The sequence below is a fragment of the Pelophylax lessonae genome, assembly GCF_965119305.1.
Source record: "Pelophylax lessonae genome assembly, chromosome: 6".
Classification (NCBI taxonomy): domain Eukaryota; kingdom Metazoa; phylum Chordata; class Amphibia; order Anura; family Ranidae; genus Pelophylax; species Pelophylax lessonae.
Genome location: NC_138773.1, coordinates 72,648,889 through 72,672,839, shown reverse-complemented (window position 1 = coordinate 72,672,839; position 23,951 = coordinate 72,648,889). Strand labels below are relative to the sequence as shown.

At 43.7% G+C, this 23,951-nt stretch overlaps 2 protein-coding genes across 2 annotated transcripts in view; one reads left to right on the top strand and one right to left on the bottom strand.

Moving 5' to 3' along the window:
* Positions 1-293, top strand: part of EARS2 (glutamyl-tRNA synthetase 2, mitochondrial) — a 29,511-nt gene extending 29,218 nt beyond the window's left edge. Inside the window, exon 9 of the mRNA XM_082260977.1 lies at positions 55-293. Within this exon, the coding sequence (XP_082117103.1) occupies positions 55-138 (84 nt within the window). The 3' untranslated portion in view covers positions 139-293. The remainder of the gene's footprint in view (positions 1-54) is intronic.
* A 3,492-nt stretch (positions 294-3,785) lies between these two features.
* Positions 3,786-23,951, bottom strand: part of TELO2 (telomere maintenance 2) — a 49,399-nt gene continuing 29,233 nt past the window's right edge. Inside the window, exons 11-20 of the mRNA XM_082262477.1 lie at positions 22,428-22,516; positions 22,188-22,276; positions 18,651-18,767; positions 18,440-18,511; positions 16,819-17,007; positions 16,630-16,721; positions 10,089-10,188; positions 8,926-8,990; positions 4,756-4,871; positions 3,786-3,964 (exon numbers count right to left, since the gene is read on the bottom strand). Coding sequence (XP_082118603.1) covers positions 3,858-3,964; positions 4,756-4,871; positions 8,926-8,990; positions 10,089-10,188; positions 16,630-16,721; positions 16,819-17,007; positions 18,440-18,511; positions 18,651-18,767; positions 22,188-22,276; positions 22,428-22,516 — 1,036 coding nt within the window. The 3' untranslated portion in view covers positions 3,786-3,857. The remainder of the gene's footprint in view (positions 3,965-4,755; positions 4,872-8,925; positions 8,991-10,088; positions 10,189-16,629; positions 16,722-16,818; positions 17,008-18,439; positions 18,512-18,650; positions 18,768-22,187; positions 22,277-22,427; positions 22,517-23,951) is intronic.

Genomic DNA, 23,951 nt, shown 5'->3' with positions numbered 1-23,951 from the left:
TGAATGCTGAATGTTCTTTTCCCAGTTATGAAAGGTTTTGTGTTTTTTCCTTAGGCTGGTCCCAGTATAGCAGAGATGATGCTGGCTTTGGGTCCTCAGGAATCTATAGCACGGATACAAAATGCTCTGTCTAGCTGAGGAGAGGCTATTTAAATTGGCTGGGTCCAGAGTGCCAATATTACACGTCCGCTGTGTTTCTGTATACATGGAGACAACAAAGCCAAAATACTGTGTTCTTACAATTGCACTAACACAGCTACAGTCGCCTATTAGCATAGAAAAAAATCTGCTCAATGACATATGTGGACCACTTTGTATATACTTTTTTCTGTAAATAAAATTTAAAAAATCCAAAAGTATCAAGTGTCTTATTTTGTATTTACCCACTTGCCGACCACGCTATAACCAAATGACAGCTACAGCGCGGCCGGCTAGTTCTGGGAGGTCATCAAATGGCAGCCTGCCGTGTTCGCACGCTCTTGTGATTGCAATGTCGGCTGGACACTGCTGATCACAGATTGAGGTAAAGAGCCAATCAGAAACATGATCAGCTGTGTCCAATAACACAATCAAACAGAAGCTACATATCGGCACTCCTTTCCTTACGCTGACAGAGAGAGCCGATAACTGGCTTGTGTAAGAGGAACATGTACACTAATAATCAGGGCACTGATTATCAGCCAATCAGTGCCTCCTCATCCGTGTCACCTACCAGTGTCCATTAGTGCAGTCTCATCAGCGAAGGAGAAAAATTACCCGTTTGAAGTTTGTTTTCAAAATTTTTGGTCTTTATTTATTTAGCAAAAAAAAAATAAAAAAATTATGATTATATACCACCAAAAGAAAGTTCCATTTGTGTGAAAAAAAATGATAAAAATTTAGCTTGGGTACAGTGCTGCATGACCACGCAATTGTCATTCAAAGTGTGGCCTGGGCAGGAAGGGGGTAAAAGTGCCCAGTAGGCCTAAGCTGGCCATACTTTATACAAATGTTTTTATTCAAATTCCTTTTGATTTACCTTCAACCATGTAGGGCAAGAGCTTGATTGCATTCAAATTGAAAGGTTTGACCTCATATTATATATGGTTTTGGTAAATCTAAAAACAAAATAGTACAAGAAAATTGTATAATGTATGGCCAGCCATAAAGTATTCATGTTAACCGACTGATATTTTTCACCTAATTCTTTACAGTGGGGGAAAAAAAGCAGTTACTTTGCAATCAAGTAATTTTTTAATTGCAGATGCTGACCCTGATTTACTAAGAATAGAGAATTGTTCATCTTCAAAGTGAATTTTCCTGAGTCCTGTGACTTAGTATGCATAGGAAGAAGTGGGCTCTGCAACTAAAGCCCCGTACACACGCAACGAATATCGGCCGACCGATCGTCCGTCTTTTGTCCAGAGTGGTGTTTTGTTGGTTGGAATGTGCCTAGACTGCACACACATTTTCTCGCCCAACAAAATTCTACTTCAGAAGTGATGTCATGTGTTGGTTTGCTTTCTTTGTGTTCTTTCTTCACTGAGCATGCCCAGTCTTGCTCATCAGATTTTTCCCTGTCGAAATCTGTACTGACTGCACGAAAATTGGCCGTTATGTTGACAGCCAACAAAAATTTTATAGCCTGCACACCAGATTTTTTTCGGCCGAAAAGTCGGAGTTGGTTGTCAGAAGCATCATACTAACAAGCCAAAAATCGGCAGATCGGTCGTCGGACGAAAATTCCAGGCCAATTTTCGACGCGTGTGTACGAGGCTTTAGTTCTCTTTTCATCCTGATGAACCTGGCTCTGTGGAAGTTGTGTGCACCTCACAGGATAAAGCAGCAATGACTGACACCTTCTTGTGGGAGGCTGAAATCATACAGGAAGTGTAACTGCTGCAATGTCCTTAATTGAATTCAGGGGTTGCAGTAGAGAGGAAAATAAAAGGAAAGGGTGAGAAAATAAAAGGAGCATCAGAGACAGAAAAGAGTCCAGAGCTTCTGCTCTGGAATTTAGAGCGCACAGGCTCCTGGTGCAATACAGTTTTATTGAATAAAAGAAAGTAATAAAATCAATACACTTACAATAGAACAATGTATTCAAGCATCAATAATCAGTGTGGCTCCTTGGGCGGTAGGTCCCCAGGCACAGTGTAGTAGAAGTCAGCCAGGGACTTGATTTTGTTCTCATCCTGCAGCCGCCACCAAGCTGCACATGCACAGCTCACTCTCTTGCGGGGGTTGTCAGCCAAGGAAGGACCGGTGCCGCCTCCTCCATCATGCGACTCCAGGGGGAAACAAGCTGACAAGGATGCACAGGATTGCCAGAACATGTTTCAGAGGGCGTGGTCTCGTTCTCGGGACCTGAAGGAGGCCACGTCCTCTGAAACGTGTTATCCTGGCAACCCAGAGCGTCCTTGTAAGCTGGTTTCTCCCCTCGAGTCATGTGACGGAGGAGGTGGTCCTTACGTGGCTGGCCAACCCCAAGAGAGAGTGAGCAGTACATGTGCAGCTTGTCGGCGGCTGCAAGCTGAGAACCAAATCAAGTCCCTGTATGACATCTACTATGCCTGGGGACCTGCCACACTGATGATTATTGATGCTTGAATATATTGTTCCATTGTAAGTGCATTGATTTTTATTAATTTCTTTTAATCAATGAAACGGTATTGCACCAGGAGCCTGTGCGCTCGGTTTTCCCTTATGTCTTCACAGCTGGCAGTGGCCCGCAGATTCACAGAGCTGCAAGGCGGCGAGCATGTCTTTTTGTTACATGTCTGCTACCTAACCATTTGTGTGAAGGATTTACTATATAAGCCACTCTGTAAATACGCCAATAGGCCACTCTTTGGACTCTAGCACATCACTGCAACACATTACTGCTCTGGAATTTTCAGTTTTGCCTTGTTAGCTCACCACATAGATATAACTACATGTATGGCCCATTCTAGTTTGTTACAGGCATTGTGCTTCAACCAAACCTAAGCACAAACAAACCAGATGGATGTAGGAAATTATATTTATTTACATCTTGTTGAGAAAACCTTTCACTTCCATTTCCAGGGAATATATTGAGTGGTAAATAACGGTCAATTAAGAATCTGCTAGAAGTGACAGTCTTATGGCCCATTCACACATGTACTAAGGCAACCTATTTATTTTACTGCAACACAACAGTGTTAATTTACTAAAAGTGTAGAGTACAAAATCTGGTGCAGCTCTGCATAGAAACAAATCAGCTTCCTTTTTTTATTTTCAAAGCTTAAAATGGTTGTAAAGGTTTCTTTTAATCTTAATGCATTCTCTGCAAGTGCAACTCCCTACCCCCCCCCCCCCCAAACACTCAGTTCAATCGCAGTCCAGCGCTGTGCACGTCTACTGCAGGTCCTTTGCTGGTTCTCACAGGATTGGCAGTAACGGGAGCCATTGGCTACTGCTAGTAAAAACTTGTGAGTGGGGCCAAGCCAGACTGCGTGTCTGAATAGATGCAAACTGCCCAGCTCAGGATTAAGCCTGCACAAGTGCCCCCATAGGAAGCCGCTTCCTGTGTTGGTGGGGGGGGACCCCAGAAGAGGAGGATTGAGGCTGCTCTGTGCGAAACCATTGCACAGAACAGGAAAGTATAACATTTTTGTTATTTTAATGAGGAAAAAAATGGAAGCTTTACAATCACTTTAATCGAACAAGCTGAAGTTAGAAGCCAATTGGCTACCGTGAACAGCTGCATGAGATTTGGCACTCTTCAATTTCAGTAAATTAACCCCAATGCAGGTTCGTTAACACAACAATAAAGTTGCCTAAGGAAAGGCATTTTTCATGTGCAGTGATAGATGCAGCTCTGTAGTTACTGCAGTTCTCAAAGTCCACATTGGAGGTTACTCAAGGGGCGTTGGCTGAAGGTTATTTCTTAAGTTGTCCATTAGAATCAAGCCATTCACAGCAAGGCGGCGGCAGTCTTCATCGAGATCTTTCTCAGCAATATCTGTAAGGTAGAATGATTGTGCTTAGAATAATGAAAATCTTGTGCACAAGACGCTTATTTCATTAGATCAGGCACTCTGAAAAAGTGGACAAACCTGAATATATATTTCTTAAAGAGGTTTTAACCCTAAAAAAAATAAAAATAAAATTGATCCGGTTCCTTTAAAGCATGAATAACGGCACAGTGCTTTTGCTGTGTAATTTATCATCTAAAATACCTGGCTGATCCTGCCTGGTGCTGCCCTCCCCTCTGTAAACTGACCACATTTATCATGGCTGCTGATCTATGATTACCATGGTCCATTTACATACCTCTGTTATCCCGCTGTCTCTCCTCTCTGAATCTGGCCTCCTATCTGCTGCTAACTATGGAGACAAGGGGGTGCCGCAGCAGCAGGAGAGGTGCGAGGGGCACATGAAATGGCCTGGTGGGCTGGATTTGGCCTGCAGGCCTTGTGCTTTAAAAAGTAAATTACACTTTTGCTGAGGAAAAAAAAAAACAATCCCCTCTAGAAGATCAATTAAGTATTTTACCCAACTTTGTTGCAGAGTCCTAAATGTTTTTGTTCATAAGAACAAGCAGTATGTTCCCGAATCAGAGTGTGTTCAATATACCCAGCTGATGCACTTTCTTTCTGTGTTCTAATGAGGAAAGTTGCAGTGTCTGCTTTCCCTTTTAAAAGTATTTAACCCTTAGGGGGGTATCTCACAAAAATAAAATTCCTACTGAAGAAGATGCATAATCCCAAAAGGAGGAAATTACAATTCTGAGGATAAGATGTCACATCTCACCTGCTAACCAGCATTTCATTTCCAGGATCTCTTCTGCCATGTCAGTCATAAGCCTGTCCCAAGGAACACTCAGCAGCACGGTGGACACACAAAAGAGGAGACCCTGTCTGACAAAACTGTACAGAACACAAGACAATTATCAGAGCTGGAATATATGAGGAATACTTATCAGAGCCTAAACAAATGAGGACCAAATTATCAGAGCGTGAATAGACGAGGACTATGTTGGAAGCGACCTCTTGTTCTCCTTGCAGTCTCAAAGCCCCTCCAGCCTGGGAGCTATTCTGGGCAAGAGACCCTGTTCTACAGACAATGCCCTCTACTTCCATTTGTCCCCATTAATAGGCAGTGGATTGGCTCTATCTGCCTATTCTCCTATGCCCTCTGATTGGCTGCAGCGCTATATTTGAGCATAACAAGCCCAGGGCTGGATTTCTGATAGGGATTGCTACTTGGCTCTTGTACCCTCACTGAATTCCCCTGCAACTGACCCCTTGCTTGGATAACGGATTACTCATCTTATTGTTGCCTGCCCTGACCCTTGCCTGGGCAACAGACTCTACCACAGCCAGCTGCTTGCCTGTCCTAACCACTGCAAGCTTGGAGTCCAGCCAATTACTAGTCCCGGTCCTTCCTGCATATGGTACTTGCCTGGAACCCTTTCCACAGAGCAAAGCCATATGACATGTTACATGAACTTGCTCTGAGGGTTGCTGGACAGCATCTGGGTCCTGTGAATATAGCACTGAACCTCAAGTCTTAAGGAAAGAGTCCATCCTTATTCCGGTTTTTCACCTCTTTTTTAAAGTGAAATTCCTCTTTCATTTGCAGCTCCAAAGCATGTGGGCATTACCTAGGGTGCTCTGCATGCAAATGGCTGGGAATGCCCATTCCTCCAGACACCTGCCCTTGAAGGCATTTTGCGATTTGCATAACTCCTACCTTTAGCAGGCCTACAACTTTCTTCAAGGTTGAGGGCTCTTTGGAGAAGTACTGAGGCAGGGTGCCGTGATGTTTTTGGGAACCTATGTAGAGCACCTTACAAGCCATACTCTGATTGCATTGCACAGAGAAGCACATAGACTTGGGGATAACATCACTGGTTATGAACTAAAGTATGTAATAAAAATAGAAAATTGTTATTTCGCTATCGTTCATTGACGGACACAGCTCCTGATCTTCTTAACCATTGGGTTATACAGTAGTAGGACACTAGGCAGAAAAAAAGCTTGACTTCACCTATGGGCAGTCCCAGGGGGTATACTCCCATTCTTAGCTATAGGCACTCAGTTTTTCTCTGTCTAGTCACGAGAATGGACCTAGTTCCTTGCTGGGATCTTTGGTCCTGGCAATTCCTTCCTTTTTAATGGATACCTGGATGATCTCCTGCTGCAAGCAGAGTCTCTGACTGCTCTGGTAGACAACTTAGAGATTACTCTGTGAACTTTGAGGGTGTTTGGTTGGATTCTGAACCTTCAGAGGTCTGCTCTGGTTCCATCCACAAATCTGGACTATCTAGGTCTGACTCTGGACTCGGCCTTAGCCAGCGTGTTCCTTTCCCTGGAAAAACTCCAGAAACTGCAGGAAGCAATTCAACTTCAGTTTTCCAGAAGAAAGTCATCCCTTTGGACGTGCATGCGGGTGCTAGGCCTGATGGTGTCTGCAAACAGAACCGCTTCAAAGGCAAAGTTCCACACGAGATTTCTGCAAAGAGAGATTCTGGTCAAATGGGACAAGAGTCCACAGTCTATAGAAAATCTGATCCGGCTAAGCCAGGGTACCTGATCTGGTAGCTTCATTCTCTGGCACTTCACCAGGGCAAATCTTTTCTCCCCCTGTACTGGACGTTGATCACCACGGATGCCAGCCTGTACATGTGGGGTGGGGGTGTCCTCGGAAAAGATTCTGCTCAGGGGGTCTCTACACTGGAAGAGTCCAGACTGGCGATCAATGTATTGGAGCTCTGGGCGATCAGACTTTGTCTGGATCATTGGACAGGTTGTCTTCAGGGGTGTCCAGTGCGAATTCAATTTGACAATGCCACGGCTGTAGCCTATGTCAATCACCAAGGGGGCACAACAAGTGTCCTGGCGGCTCGTGAAGTAGCCTGCATTCTAAGGTGGGCAGAACATTTAGTTCCAGCCATCTCTGCTGTACACATTCCGAGGGTGGAAAATTGGCAGGCGGATTACCTCAGTTGACAGGCGTTGGACCAGGGGGAATGGTAACTTCATCCGGAGGTTTTTCATCAGTTGTGCCTCCGCTGGGGTACTCCTGAGGTGGACCTGTTGGCCTCTCATCTCAACAGGAAGGTGCAGAGGTTTGTATCCCCCTCTCAAGCTTCTGCCAAGACTTCTGTGCAGGATCGAGACAAAAGGGATTCCGGTCATCTTAGTGGCCCCAGACTGGCCTCGTCGGTCTTGGTACGCCGATTTGGTATGGCTGGTCGCCGATGTTCCTTGGAGACTTCCTCTCAGGGAAGATAGGCTTTCCCAAGGGCCAATCTTCCATCCTGCTTTACAGTCGCTGACTTTAATGGCTTCGCTGTTGAAAGCCCGGTGCTGAAAGATAGAGGTTTGTCTGATTCAGTGATTCCTACTCTGTAAAAAGCTAGAAAATCTACCTCTAGGAAGATCTACCATCGTACATGGAAGTCATACATTGCATGGTGTGAGTCTTTTGGGGGTTCATCCTCGCTACATTTCGGTGGCTCGGATCTTGACCTTCCTCCAACAAGGGGTTGGGCAGCGCCTGGCCTTGAGTACTTTTAACGGCCAGGTACTGGCCTTGGCAGTCTTTTTTTCAATGACCACTGGCCAAACGTTCCTTAGTGTGTACTTTTATCCAGGGAGTTTGACACTTGGCTCCTCCGGTGCAGTCTCCATTGCCGCCTTGGGACCTCAATTTGGTGCTTTCAGTCCTCCATAAATCTCCTTTTGAAAATCTAAGGGAGGTGCCTCTGCTTACGTTATCCCAGAAGGTGGCCTTTTTGTTGGCAATCACTTCTGCGTGCAGGGTGTCGGAGCTGGCGGCGTTCTCTTGTCGTTCACCTTACTTTGTGGATCACAGAGATAAGGTGGTTCCTTCCAAAGGTTGTCTCTAATTTTCATTTGAATGAAGACATTGTGTTGCCTTCCCTGTGTCCCAGGCCAAAACATCCTAAAGGAAATTGCCTTGCATTCCTTGGTTGTGGTTCAGACAATTAGGGTGTACCTGGCAGCAAAGGAGTCTTTTAGGAAGTCAGACTCACTATTTGTGCTCACAGACGGACCTCGGAAGGGGTTGTACGCTTCTGCTGCGACCATTTCCAGATGGATCAGACAGACGGTGTTTCAATCCTATACAATTAAGGGTCAGGTTCCTTCTTTCCCTGGTACTGCACACTTTACTAGGGAGCTTGGTGGCTCCTGTCATCCGGCATCAGTGATGCAGGTTTGCAAGGTCGCTACCTGGTCGTCGATGCACACCTTTACAAAATTTTATAAAAGCAGATTTGTTGGCATCTGCAGATGCTTTCTTTGGCTGCAAGGTTTTGCAGGCTGCTGTTTAGAGGACCTGGTCCTCTTTGAGGGTGTATTGTTTTTCAGGTGAGCTCCAGTTGCTCCTTGTTACCTGGTTGGCTATGGTTTAGCCTTGGGTAATTTTTTTTTATCAATGGTTAAGAAGATAAGGAGCTGTGTCCGTCAAAGAACAATAAGGTAAATGGGATTTTTGTCTTACCGTAAAATCCGTTTCTCTGATGTTTATTGATGGGACAGAGCACCCACCCCTCTGTGGAGTTGGATGTCTTCTGACACTGCTTGTAACAATACTGAATGCCTATAGCTGAGAGTGGGAGTATACTCCCTGGGACTGCTCATAGGCATAGTCAAGCTTTTTTTTTTGCCTAGTGTCCTTCTCCTGTAGGGGGCAGTATAACCCAATGATTAAGCAGATCAGGAGCTGTGTCCGTCAATGAACATCAGAGAAATAGATATTACGGTAAGACAAAAATCACATTTTTATAATTTTACTGGTGTATTGATGGCGGAGGAAGGAAGCAGGCTACCGTTTGGGTCTCTCACATCCCTGACTATTTATAACCTTTCCCTACCATCCAATCCAACAAAAAGTTCTGCTTTAACTGATAATAATTGGAAAATCCAGATTACATAAGGCTGGCATACTCACGGGTCAGAATGAAAGTGGAGGACCCAAACAAACTCCAGCAGCGCTTTCCCCATCTGGGACACCACCTACAAAAAAAAAAAAAACATGATAAATGATACAATGCACAGTTATCTTTTATATATTATTCTCTTTTTAAATCGGGCAAATATTCAAATACTGTACGTAAACTATCTCTATGATCTGTGGTAATAATATAGACAGCTGAGTGATCATTGGAAAACCACATCACCTTCCCTCTGTCCTAACACAGATGATACATCCTGACTGTCAGCAGAGCCTGTCAAAAATGTATGTAAGCAGTGCTAGACTTTCTTCCACATCTTTAAAGCTGAACTCCAGGCAAATAGCTAAATAAACAAATTAAATAACATATAATGGATTTGCATTTTTGTTCCTCCAGTCCCCAGATTTACACAACTCGGACACGAAACACAATCCTGTCTTGCAGGGTTGGCAACCGGATTTTTTTTCTGTTGGGGTTATGCAACACTTACTATGTTTTACCCCCCCCCCCCCCAATCTGTGACTTCACAGTAAAAGGGGAAGCAGCAAGTAGACTATCTCATTGCTTTGTCTCTCTGCTCTTTCCTTCTAGTGGCATGTTTCCTGTTGACACAATCATATCATTGCAGAACACCTGAGTCTTGTGCTAACACTTGGTTTCTTGTGCTGCTTCAACTCCTCCTAGATTCAGTTGTACAGGAGACAGTAAGGCCCCTTTTACACTGGGAGGACTCCATTTTGATCATCAGGGAATCTATCTGCTGATCAGAGCAGAGCAGGAAGATGACAGGTCAGTATCTGCTCTATATCTGCAAAGCAGACACAGACAGAGCCCGCTCTGCTCTATGGATGGTCGAATGGACCCCGCTGTCTGTTTACACCAGACTGCCCTCCAACCTGATCAGTCTAGTGTTTCTAAACTGAGGGGGACAGATCCCCTTCAGTTTCTTTTTAGGGGACCGGATCAGATTGAGGTAGGCGGGTGTAAATGGATACAAGTCTGTTTACACCCACCAGTCCAGGGGGGGGAATTGACGGTCCAATCACGTCCGCCTAAAAAAACTGACAGGCAGACCTGATCAGAACGGTGGAGTCCAAATCTACAATACTATCAGCAGGCAGCTACTTTGTTTTTGCCTATCCCTTCACATATACATTACCATGGCATGCTGTGCCAGGTGCATCAATATGCCCAGTGTGTGTACCAGTCTTCCTAGGATAAGATGGTCTTCACCCAGAAGGTTAAATGTGACAATGGGCCTTTATATTTTGGAGCGGGGAAAAAAAAAAAAAAGTTACATTAAACAATTGTTTTAGAATTTGTCTTGTCAGTGCAGAATTGATGAGCCAGATAAAAGGAAATCAGAACAGTCCCTCCAGCAGTAATACTCTTTTTAGAACACTGAAAAATAGATCTGAAGTGCATTTTTTTTTCCAAAAGATTCCCAAAAGTCCACAACTGTGAAGTCCAGTAAATTATTTTCCAATGAAGCAGATAAAAGTGTATATAAATCCCAAAACAAAAAAATGTATATACAGTATTGCAGTTTACCAGTCCTTACATACGGTGGCTGTAATATTTATCTTTTTTTTAGCCTAGAAAAGACACGGGAAGTCTTTCACCTTTGGGTTATACTGCTGGTTACAGGAGGATTGGACCCTGTCAAAAATATAACAAATTACGCCTAACCAGGGAGAGCCACTCATTATTCATTATTAAACGAAGGGGGGGGGGGTCTAATGAGCGGGTAGCCCTTAAAACTATTCAAAAGAAACTAGGGGTGCCACTGTCAGCAAGGAGGAAGGACTCCATCTGTGAAAATGGGGGGGGGGGGGGGGGGGGGGAGTCCCTCGAAACGCATCCTGTGCCCCTTGACACCAGGTGTATGTCACCATCCTTCACCTATTTACACTGGGAGCGAGGAAGCTGAGACACTGCATTCTAGTCAGGCAGTCCGAGCAGTTTCCCATCCAGCAGCCGGCGGCACAGCGATCTGGACCCTGTGCCTACCGCAGTCCATCAATCTATCTAGCTGCATTCGTTTGGGACTGTGTCTTCGCTACAGGTTCGTCCTGCCCCTGGTTTTTACATGTGTCTCTCAATCACTTTTGTGAGTGTTCACTTTTAATCCATTTTAATTAAAACTTTTTTGTAACTTAGTACACTAGAGTGGTTGTGCTGTCTCCCCTCCCTCCCCTGTCAAAAAACTGTAGGCCGGTTCAGAGTAACCCACTACCAGCATTCCCCAATTTTGCAGCCAAGCCATATCAAGAGCATGTTGTTAAACACAGAGGGGTGGAACCTGTGTCCTCCAGCAGACTCCAAGAAATGCTCTTAATGCTTTAAAAGGGAGTATAAAAATCCTATTTCCGCTCTCATCCTTTGAGAGACACAGAAGTCTTTCACCTTCGGGACCTCTGAAATCCATCCAACTGAGGGGTGAGCAACAGAGACATCAGAAGTCTCAAGTTTGGGATGTCCAAAAGCAGTTCAATGAGGGGTGAGCAACACAGATACCAGAAATCTTTCACCTTTAGGATGACCAAAAGCAAGCCAACTAAGGGGTAGGCAATACAGCAAACAAACACGAGGAAGCACAAAAAAACTACAACTAAGGACTGCCTGCAGCTCAAAGAGCCACCTGAAGGGCCCCACACTGGAATCAGATGAGGATGTAACATGCACCTGGAAACCCTGAGAATGCGCAAACAGAAGATCAGGTGGCAGCCTTGAAATTACAAAAAAGAATCAGTTTTCCTAAAAGAAGCAGTGGCCAAGATATAGACTCTTAAAGCCCGAACCACGTCCAGACAATGGAGGGAAAATTTTCTTTGGATGAACTAGAGCCGCATAGAAGAATGGAATAATAGTGTCCTGGTTAAGGTGAAAGGCAGACACTACTTTTGGCAAGAAGGAAGTCTAGGGCCTCCACATCACCTTGTCCCAATGCAGAACCAGAAAAATGTCCTTGCAGGATAAGGCCACCAGTTCAGATGTTTATCTCACAGATGCTATGGCTACAAGAAACCAAGACTTGTGGGTTAAAGTGGAGATTCAGATGGCAATTTCTGAGGAGAAGTTACATGGGAGACCCAATGTACAAAGGTCTTAATCCAAGAATGATATGGTCACTTAAAAAAAAAAAATGGCAGAAACTTGACCCTTGCTGGTGCTGAATGTCAGACACTGGTCCAGTCTAAGCTGTATAGAGGAGATAATATTCCCCACAGAGAAACTCCTGGGGTGGAAGCCTTGAGACTCACACTAAGTGAAGAATGGGTTCCATGTCTGGCAACAGACCTTGTAGGAAGATTCCTAGCTTTCAGCATTGTAGGATTCACAGACTCAGACTTGCCATTGTTCCTCAGAGCCTAGCCTTTAACAGCCATGCCAGTAGCCTTGAAGCAGGATGGCAAATCAGCCTTTAGTGCAGGTGATTCTGATGATCTGGTAGACCCTACGGGACAACTGTGGTACATTGACCTGGTAAGGCTCCTGGCATCTGCCTGAGTCACTCCGGCCTAATGAGGATCGCCTGATTGCCCACCAGTTTTATCCTGCAAGGCAGATGAGGAAGAAGTTTCAGGTGAGGAAAGGCATGGATCAGGGCGTACTGATATGTAGCTATTAGAGCCATTAGAGCATCCTTTACTTCCCCTAGGTGATCCCTGTAGAATCCTTAGAGATTAACCTGTCTAGGTTGTTGTCCAACCTGGATTCCAGGAGGTGATGGTGGAATCAGTGTGTTCAGAGACTGGATTGACTTGTCCCACCACGACAGAACTTTGCATTGTAGAGGTCTGTGCTGAAATTAGGCAAATGTACTACCATAAAAGAGACTACCATCAAATCTAGGACTAATATACAAAAGCAAAGAGTGGGACAGGTCCTGTAATTAGGAGTTTGAATCTGAAACTCAATTGTCTGGAGTTTCTCCTTTGAAAAGGAACATTCTTGCCTGAGCTGTGTCCAGAACTAGATCCAGATACTACAAATAATTGGTTCCAATGATAATATATGAAGGTATAGGGTAAATTCTAATCCTAAAATGCGATTCTAAATTTCACATTGTCTGAAAGAGCCCACATTGACTGTTCCCTCTACAGGTGGTTATCTGAGTATCCCACAATGGGGATGCCATGGAAACACAGCAGGGCTAGTATAGTAGCAACCACCTTGCTGAATACTCAAGCTGCGGATGAAAGGCTAAAAGGGGTCAAAAGGGCAGGGCCACGGAGTAGTAGGGTAGGGACCCCACAGCAATGAGGAGGTATCACTGATGCGATAGAAAGATGGGGCCATGTAAGTAAGAATCCTTGAGTTTCACTGTCAAGTTTTGGACTCAAAGACTTTCGGAGATTTCAGATCCAGGTAGCGGTTTTGACCATTCAGACATGGTTTGAAAAAGTAAGGTCACAGTCAAAATTGGATGAATAGCGGAGAAAATAAAAATAAAAAACCCAAGATGAAAAAAGTGCTAGTGAATAAATAAGTCTTAAGACAGAGGACCTGTAAGATGTCTATCCTCCTAGGACAGGGGTCTCCAAACTAAACAAAAGGCCAGTTTACTGTCCTTTGAGGGGCCAGACTGTGCCCAGTGAGAGTAGAAAACGCCCCAGCATTGGTTTTATTGAGAGGAATAGTTCTCCATTGATGGTGTCAGTAAGTGGAATAGTGCTCCATCATAAGTGTCAGTGGAAGGAAAGGTGTCCCATCAATGGTGTTAATGGGTGGACTAGTGCCCCAATATTGGTGTTAGTTGGAGTAATAGCACACCAAGGGCCAGATAAAGGCAAGCAAAGGGCCACATCCAGCCCCTGGGCCACAGTTTGGAGACCACTATCCTAGGACAATACCAAAAACGGAGGCATTCTGATTAATGGGCAGGGTTTGTGAGGTATGTCAAAGATATAATAGGACCAAGCCCAGGCCTGCTGTGGGTTTGCCTTTAGCCTCAGAGTACAATGAGATGGTGGCAATGGATTTACATGAGCTGGAACCTGGCATATGGTACCTCCACATCATCGACCATTTCACACGCTTCAGCGGTGGAAACATTGTGAGAACAAAGAAAGCCTCTGAAATTGTCAACTCTTTCATTCACTCGTGGATAAGTGTTCATGGTGCCCCAAAACGGATATACACTGACAACGGTGGTGAGTTCAATAATGAGGAGATAAGAGAGATGGCAGAAAAATTCAACATTGAGATGAAGACCACAGCGGCATACAGTCCTTGGAGCAACGGGCTGCTGGAGAGACACAACATGACTGACTGAGATTCTTCTGGTGGTGAAAAGGGAAAACGGGTGTGGCTGGCAGACTGCTCTAGACTGGGCTTTAATGGCCAAGAACAGTATGATTAATGTGCATGGTTATAATTCACACCAGCTGGTGTTTGGTCACAGTCCTAATCTTCCCTCCATTTTGGTTAATAAACTGCCTGCTCTAGAAGGCACTTCTATGAGTACTAGAGTAGGACAGCACCTAGCAGCATTGCATGCTTCCAGAAGAGCATTCACAGAGGTGGAATGCTCAGAAAGAATAAAAAGAGCTTTACGAAAGCAGCTTAGGCCTACAGATGAAAAGTATGAGACAGGAGACAGAGTGTACTACAAACGGGCAGACAGTACAGAGTGGAAAGGTCCTGCTGTAGTTATCGGTCAAGATGGCTCTGTAGTGTTTGTCAGACATGGTGGTATCCTTGTCAAAGTACACCAGTCCAGGCTGAATAAAGTTAATGCACAGGAAGGGGAAATACATCATAGAATAGGAGGGAACACTGAAAAAGATGCAGTAACCGAAATGACCACAAGATGGCAGTATATTAAACAACTATATCCCTTGTACATGAAGTTAACAGGGTTATCCTGTGCTGGCCTACAGTTTTTTTGGTTTACTAGTGTCCAATCCTTCTGTAGGCAGCAGTATAGTCCAAAGGTTAAAAACAAAATGAGGTTGAAGGATTGTAAGAGGTGCATGAAAGTCAGCCAGCCCCCAGTCTGATGTACTCACCCTCCAGTCTGTCACCAACCAAATAAAACCTGTCTCTTGGTACAAAGAACAGGGGTTTAGTTGACACACATTTGCAAACGCATGTGAAAGCTGCAGAGCCACTTCACGGCACCCTGTTAAATCTGCAGTCCTACACTCTTAATTTAGTGTCCTCACACTGGAGGCACATGGCCGCTAATGGATGGATGGGGGAACAGGTGAGAGGGAGACAGCCCAACCTCCCCCAACCCACCCTCATCCACGACTGGCTGTTGTCTCAAAGACTCAACACCAGCTTGGGTCTCATTTAAAGTCCCACCTAGTCCAATATGTTTAAGCAACCAGGGATGGAAAATGCCTTGCTTACAGCTTGGTGCCTCATATAAAGTCCCACCGTGCGATTTTCGTGCGTTTTTGGTGGATGCAGTTTTGATTTGACCTTAGTGTTTTCGGTATACAGGAATGGAGACCAATAGCATGTCCTGCTTGTCTCACATAAAGTCCCAAAGAGGAAATTAGGGATTTCAAAGGCAGTGAGCTTTACAGGCCATGCCCCATACATAAAATCCCTTCCTATCTATATACTGCATCCACCAAGGGGATGGAGGTGTAATGCTTTTCAGCTGGTCTCTTCCAGTTTGCACCATGGTTATAACCTAATTATTTGAGTCTTTGAGACAACAGCCAGTCGTGGAGGAGGGTGGGTTGGGGGAGGTTGGGCTGTCTCCCTCTCACCTGTTCCCCCATCCATCCATTAGCGGCCATGTGCCTCCAGTGTGAGGACACTAAATTAAGAGTGTAGGACTGCAGATTTAACAGGGTGCCGTGAAGTGGCTCTGCAGCTTTCACATGCGTTTGCAAATGTGTGTCAACTAAACCCCTGTTCTTTGTACCAAGAGACAGGTTTTATTTGGTTGGTGACAGACTGGAGGGTGAGTACATCAGACTGGGGGCTGGCTGACTTTCATGCACCTCTTACAATCCTTCAACCTCATTTTGTTTTTTGTTATAGGGATGGAGACGCCGGGCAACACCAGCTTGGGTCTCATTTAAAGTCCCACCTAGTCCAATATGTTTATAGTCCAAAGGTTAGAGACTTCCTGTATCCTTCAATGGACAAGAAAGACTGAAGCAGCCATCACATCTAATGGCACTTTTCCACTGCAAGTACCGGCTCGGCTCTACTCGGCCCTGCTTGGCCCGGTTTGCTTTTCCACTGCTGGTACCGCATGGTATAGTGTCGGAACGGTTCGGTATAGGTTTGCTTTTCCACTATAGTACTAAGTTAAGTGGGTAGGATAACAACGTTGTGGGTGGGATTCTCTGACCAATCAGTGGCTAGTAGTGACTGCATGCAAAGGATTGTGGGATATGGTACCAGTTTGGTACCTGTTGGAACCACAATTGAGTAGGTACTGTTTTTTCAGAGCCGTACCGTTCGGTTCCATGCAGTGGAAAAGCAAACCTATACCGTACCGTACCGAACCGTTCCGACCCTATACCATGTGGTACCAGCAGTGGAAAAGCACAAAAGTGTGCCGAACCGGTACGGTTCCATGCAGTGGAAAAGCGCCATAAGACATGGTATGTTGCAATATTACATTTATGTTTTGGGGCCTAAATATACTTTAAAAGCAACAAGATTTTGAAGTGCATGACAAGCAAAAGATTTACTTCATATGTTGCAACCAATAAGGTTATATTCACCGGTCATAGTTCTGGATGAGAGGAAAGAAAAAGTAGCCAGCAACAGCATGAAATCGGTTTGGTGTTGGAGCTGGGGTAGCTCTTGTCTGACCCTGCAGATAGTAGAACAAATGTTAAGATTGCCATGATTCTGTGCATGTGTAGGGTACACTTTGACCTATGTGTTGTGTTTCTATTTCAGGAAGATACCTTAGAAAAGCGTCTAGTTTTGCTTGCGATCCTCTCCTCCATGACTTTCCTCCAATCAACAGGTGCCTCCCTCGGATGTGCTTCCAGAGGGTGTCTAGCTGAAAGGTGATCTCCAGCTATTGCTTCAGGACCTACCGGTTTTGTTGGGGTCGTTGAATCTGAAAGTTCCTGAGCAGCTGATGCCAAAACCTGCCAAAGGAGGAACATATAAAGAGACAGAGGAAAAGCATATAGGCCAGAAGACAGGACTTAACTCAGTGCTGCTGCTGCAGTCTGCCTGACAAACATGAACCTTGTTTTTCACGTGTCTGAAATAAGAACGGAGACTGGACAATACAGACAGTTTTATGTCATTCTGCAGCTTTATATCATTCTGGTGCAAGGCTGATATGTCTACACCATAGGAGACTGATGATAAAATCATTCACATAAATTTACTGCCTCTGCCCTTATACAGCAGATTAATGTTGACCTTGACTAAAATACGTACATCAACTGCACTTTAAACTATTTGAGACACTTTCTTGGTTTGCTTTTTTCTGTGTTATGTTTCAGTGGCTGAAATAATCATGTATAATGCATTAAAACTGAATCTTACTCTGCCTATATTTTGCCTAAGTTGTTTTCTCCCTTTCCCTCTCGCTTCTCCATTGGTATAACATACCCTAATTTAGACACACTGATATTATCACCAGGTCTCCATGTTTCTCTATGCAATGCAGGCAGATGGGTGAGGCTGGCAGGGTGCTGTACTGTACATAGCTTCCTGAAAACATCAAAGCACCCAGGCTCAGTATTCCTCTTAATAGTCATGAGACTTGATGTAAAGAATGAGCTGGGTCTTGGGAGGAATAATGCATATATCAAAATGCCCACATGTGATGCTGAGCCTTCATGATTAAAAGAAATTCAATGTAAGGAGGCAGAATCCATGTGACCCTATGAGAAGCTCACAGAGTGCAGCGAATGTTCAGTACAGGAGAGGAGCCTGTACAACTGTGCAAGACTAGGAGTAAGGCTGGATTTCAGCTCTGAGGACATGTTTATGCATACATCTTCACTTTACTATAATTAAGGGAGAATATCTACTGCTTGGTACAACAAATAAAGATGTTGGTCTATACCTTAAGGTAATTAAGTGATTATACTACTAGCATAACTCCCAACTGTCCCCGATTTTGAGGGACTGTCCCTGATTTGGAACAAAGTTCCTCTGTTCCTCTTTTCTCCTCATTTGTCCCTCATTTTGGTCTGATCTATACCGTTGTATATAAAATGCACTTTTTATCCTTAAAAAAAAAGTTTTCCTAGTGCTAAACCTTTCATCCGATTTCTAAATTGCTGCATTTGTAAATTTCAACAGCTAGTATAAAGGAAAAGTAATGGTAGAAAAAAAAAAAAACTCGTGGGTTTAACGAATCATATTTTTTTGTATAATTCTTTAAGAGGGCATGGCAGGGTATGTGTCCTATGCCTACAAACTTTTGCTAAAAGGTGTCCCTCGTTCCCATTTTAAAAAGTTGGGAGGTATGCTACTAGCACTGTGCAAACACACCATTCCAGCATGGAGTTGGTTTATCTGATCACAAAACTCATCATGGTTATACTGAAGCATACGTACATCCAAAATGTCCATTCTCTGTCTCAGGCTGTAGTTTAGGGAGTAGAATTCTCCAGTAAGATACTGCGACACCTGTCAAGAGAAAAGGGCTCAAGCTACACACTCATAAAGCGGCTCTCAAAACAAGGGATTAATACTTGGAATGTAAGACTGCAGATTTTACTCCACTTTAGTGTAAATACAGTGCTGCTGGATGGGTAGAAAGTCTTACCGGCACAGGATCTGTAACAGTGACAGCAACCATAGCTGCGAACCTCAGCGGTGTGAAATTCTCTACTCCAGGACGGTCATCAAGGTGTAAGAGAATTTTGGCAAGTTCTGTACTGACCTGCATGAAAAGGACAATGAAAGGAATTTAGTGGTTTGCTGCAAAATAGACGCCATCTGCACAGATGTGACATGATCACGCAGATCTGTGAACAGAAGACGGACAACAATTTGTGCAGGTTTAATGCTGCACAGGCAAATTATGTTGCCCCTTGGCCTGTCTCTGCCAGCAATTAATACAGAAACTCGAATCCTCTAACGTCAAGCCCATACAGAGGCTCACATGAAAGGAGCCATTACCAGTGAATGTCTCCTTAGGATAGTAGTCGGTGCATAGCTGTGATTGTTCAGCCCCTTTCTAAGCTTCTGTTGTCTACAGTATTTATTGTGTATGTCAAGGCAAAAAATACGATATTACTGAGATGTACTGATTTTTTATCTGTCAGAAATCTAGTGAGCTCCTAACTTCCTACATGAGTGAACTACACAGGGCCTGTGCCGCAGTGAATTTCTAAGCAGCATTGCCAGCTCTACCTGCTGTACTACAGAACTCCATCTATCCTCTACTCCTCTCTATTCTTCTTCTTCACATGCATAGATTGATTTCTTCCCCAACAAAACAATGCTGCTGACTTGACTTTTAGGATCATACCCATGCTGTGTGTAGAGAAAAGACTCTTGGGAGTAGTAGTTCTGGGGGCATGCCAACATCAATAGGAACTGAGTTGATGCTGTAATGACAGTCTTGCAGTGGCAGCAAGTTTTTTCCAGTAGGATAAAAGATGGGAATACCAATGGGAGCTAAACAGACATTAGGGTTGATTTACTAAAACTGGAAAATCTGGTGCAGCTGTGCATGGTAGCCAATCAGCTTTTACCTTCAACTTGTTCAATTAAGCTTTCCACAAAAACAGGAAGCAGGCCAAGAAAACAAATCTCGCCCTTCAAAATATGCCATTACTTACCTCTTTGGAGGCTACCTCCGGAAAACGGGGTCTTATCTCCTCCCTATATAAACAACTGCTGGAAAAGTACCTGGCTAACCTAGCCCTTCCAGATCATATTGGGTGGGAGCGGATGATTCCTGGTTTAATATATTGGAAAAAATGGCCCAGGTATCCCTGTCTCCAATGCAGACACTCACTCAATTCTGCATTAACCACAGGGTATATCGTACTCCCCTTAAGTTATTTAAATGGGGTTGTAGGCCTACCCTGGACTGTCCACGATGCCAGGGTAATCCAGCCAATTTTTTCACTTTACTTTGGAAGTGTCTCAAGCGGTTTTGATATTGGAGGGTGATGGTGGACGCGATTAATGGAGCATATCAAAAACACAGCTGGAACCTTCCCCAGCGATTTGTCTGTTGGAGGACAAAGATGAGGAACAATTTACACCTGAAGTTAGAATACCAATTCTATGGTTATTTTTTAATGCTTGTAAAACTATTGCTACAAAATGTCTCCTAGGCCCCCCACGTTTGAAGATTGGAGACAGCATGTTAAACTACCCTGTTAAGAGAACAGCAGATATTGAAGCGTAGGGGTGATTCCAATAGATTCTCTAAACTATGGGATCCCTGGCTAGCAGTACCAAGGTTTAGCCCTTTTTCTCTGGTCTCATTAAGTCTATTACAATGTTACTTAGAAGTGTGCCAAATATAGTATTCCTGGGGATTAAACTTAAATACAAATATGCAAATAAAGTAGCAGCGCTCAAGATGTATCAATTAAAATAGAAGAAACAGTCCTCCAGTGAGATGCGACTAACACCGTTGAGAGGGATCAGTAGGTCCACCACCGAAGAAAGCCAAACATACAGCCTCTTACCAGATGTAAATGGTTAAACAGCCGTCAAACAATATATGCTGCTGTTGCCTGGTCAATGGATCGGACGATGTAAATCCCACCAGCTCCAATAAGATAGCACATTCCAAAAGAAATGGAAAGGTGATCATTGCGCAAACATCTTACACAAGTTTATAAAACAAAAACAGGGTATCGAAAAAGTCCTCCAGTGAGATGCGACAAACACTGCGGAAAGGGATCAGTAGGTCCACCACCAAGGGAAGCCAAAAGAAATGGAAAGGTGATCATTGCGCAAATATGCTGTCACTTCCAGTAATCTCTTCTATTTGACTACTGGAAGTGACAGCAGAGGAGGCAACAGCAACATATTTGTTTTGATGACTGTTTAACCATATACATCTGGTAAGAGGCTGTATGTTTGGCTTCCCTTGGTGGTGGACCTACTGATCCCTTTCCACAGTGTTTGGCTTTCTTCGGTGGTGGACCTACTGATCCCTCTCCACAGTGCTAGTCACATTTCACTGGAGGACTGTTTCTTCTATTTCAATTGATACATCTTGAGCGTTGCTACTTTATTTGCATATATTATATTGTTCCTTACCAATGGGATGTTGTGCTAGTAGCTCATATTTATTCGTTTATAGGATTTTGATTCATTAGTACTTTTTTATCTGTTTTAGCGCAGTATTTTGAGTTTTTAAATACAAATATATTATGTTTCTTTTTACATGAATACCACGGAGGGATCCTAATATCCTGTGATTTTTGCTTAATATAACAGTTGCACATGTTTTCTGTTCTTGTGAATGAGATGCAACATGGCTATGTTATTTCTATAGTTTGTTTTATTAGAATTCTAATGTCTCATGTTTTAGAGATAAGCCAGGACCTATTACAACTCCCTTTATGACAATTTGCTGATTAAGCTTTGAGGTGTATCTGCTTCCATTACTTTTTGGACACTTGGCTGGTGGTGATCCGCTATTCTATGCATACATTTCTTCCTTTTTTTTTTATATGTGAGCTTTATAAATGTTTGAAACTGTTCAATAAAAAGCATTAAAGGAAAAAAAAAAAACCCTGGAAGCTGATTAGTTGCTATGCAGAGCTGCACCAGATTTTGCACTCTGCAGTTTTAGTAAATGAACCCCATTGTGTGCAGTCAGTCATATACAGTAGATCCATATGATAAATGTACCAGAAAGTAAATATTTGTACTAAAATGAACAAGCTCATATGTTGAATGTCATTCAATTGTCCTTTAGACTCGATTCACACTAGCGCGACTTGTCAAGCGACTTGTCAGCCTGACAAGTCGCACTCCCTCGTGGTCCATTGACCGCTACAGGACCCGTTCTAATAGGAGCGACACAAGTTGCTCCGACTTAGAAAAAGGGTCCTGTACTATTTTGGGGCGACCTTGGAGCGACTTGCATAGACTTCCATTATGTGAAGTCCATGCAAGTCGCTCTGAAGTCGTGGTGCATGGGAATGCACAAGTCGCCCCAGAAATAGTACAGAGTCGTGCCGCCCCAGTGTGAACCGACTCTTATATCTACATACACATAAAATGTTATACATTTTCTTTATTTGCCCAATCAGAAAAAAAAAAAACAATAGGGCCCTAAGGAGCATCTCTAGTTCTGGGATCCATTAGGAGTTTATTCCAGTACCTCTTTAGTGGCAGTAGAGTTTGAGCGGATCAGGGTGGCCAGGGAAGACATAGTTACTTCCAGTTTCTCTACATCCTCTGATAACAGAACTACAGAGATAAAAAAAAATAAAAATATGATGAGACCAATATAATCCCTATTAAAAACATGTGACCCATAACAGACTACTCTAGCCATAGCAATATTCATGAAATCCAATAACGGTTATAAATGGATGAAACAAATGAGTGTCCATCTCACCTTCTATACAATCTCGAATATACGATGGAGTTTTGTTCTTTTTCAGCTCGGTGTCCGCACTCATGTCATATGGAGTCAGGTCATCATCACTGTTGTGGAGATTTGGAAAAAGCATTGGCAAAATTTAAAAAGACACTGGTCAGGACAGAAATATAGGAGCTGGCGACTTTGCAAAGTAGATATTTGCTACTCAAAAGTAGAATCAAGTATCACACTACAGGTTCACTGCAAAGAGACCCTGTCACCTTGCACATTCAAAGCAAAACGCTTTAATGCCCACCCATAACGCATTTTTACCAGCCTTTACAGAGCTGTGCCAGCACTCCCTCCTCTGTCCCAGCACTGCAAAGTACAAAATGTTGTATTTTGCAGGGAGCCGTAAGAGGACTCCCCTAGAGAAAGAGCAACAGGAAAGCCGGGTCAGGTGGCAGTCTCTTTAGGGCATAAAGGCAAAAATTGTATTGACCTTTTTAGGGTTCTTAACATCAACCTCCTCTAACAATAATGGTGGCTGCAGAGTCAACATGGCTCTTACTGCCATAAATGGGGCAGGCAATGTCATTGCCATTCCACACCCATTCTTAAGCCAAAAAACCCCAATAAACCCCACTAGCAGGGAGCCTCTAAGGACCATAACTTACCTTCCCTGCTATCAACCTCTCCCTGGTGCAGCCTTCTTGAACGTTCAGGTGCTTCCAAGTAAAATAAATACCTGACGCGCTCTTTGCATTACTGCAATGCAGTTCTCAGTGATCCTATGGGTCATTTACTGGGTCTAGGTGCTGTCACAAGCAGGGGTTCAGATTTGTTCCGTATTGTCCTGCTGTATTTTGAATTTTTTCAGGGACTGCAGCAATAATTAGAAAGCAGACAGATGCAGAGAAGTCAAGCACTAGAGAGCAACAACTATTTCCTATGGATTTTTTACTTTTGGTTTATGGCTTTAAAGTAAATCTGTTATAAAAGCAAAAGGTTTTCATCATTAGATTCTGGGATACAAGTAGCTGAAATTATGCAAAGACTTTACCTGTAAAAGCCAAGCCTTGTTCTACTCACTCCTAATCAGATGTCAGGAACTGCTTAGACAGAAGCAATGCAGGATTGATTTATTTATGGTACTTATAAGCCTGGTCTCTGCTGGCTCCAAAACCAAAACCCCCACAGCACAACTAAGCTAAGGGACTACAAAGGGCAATAAAAAACATAAAGGTCGCCATTGTGGATCTACTGTTTGGCACATTAGAAATATTGGATTATTTTACTTTATTGTAGCACTGACAGTACACAAAAGTTAACTGAGCTTTTGTGCAGAGGGGTACAACCCACAGGAGGCAAGCAAAGTCTTTCATCATTTTGCTTCGTGCCCATCCTCCTGGAGCAGGGCTTATATTCCCAGAGATTAGCTGTCCCCAAAAAGAAAGTCCCCAAAAAGAAAATGTTACATGCACTGGTGTGATGTGCTGCCCTACATTCTGAATGGCACCCCAATCCAACTCGCTAACAGATGTGAATTGCAGAACAGTG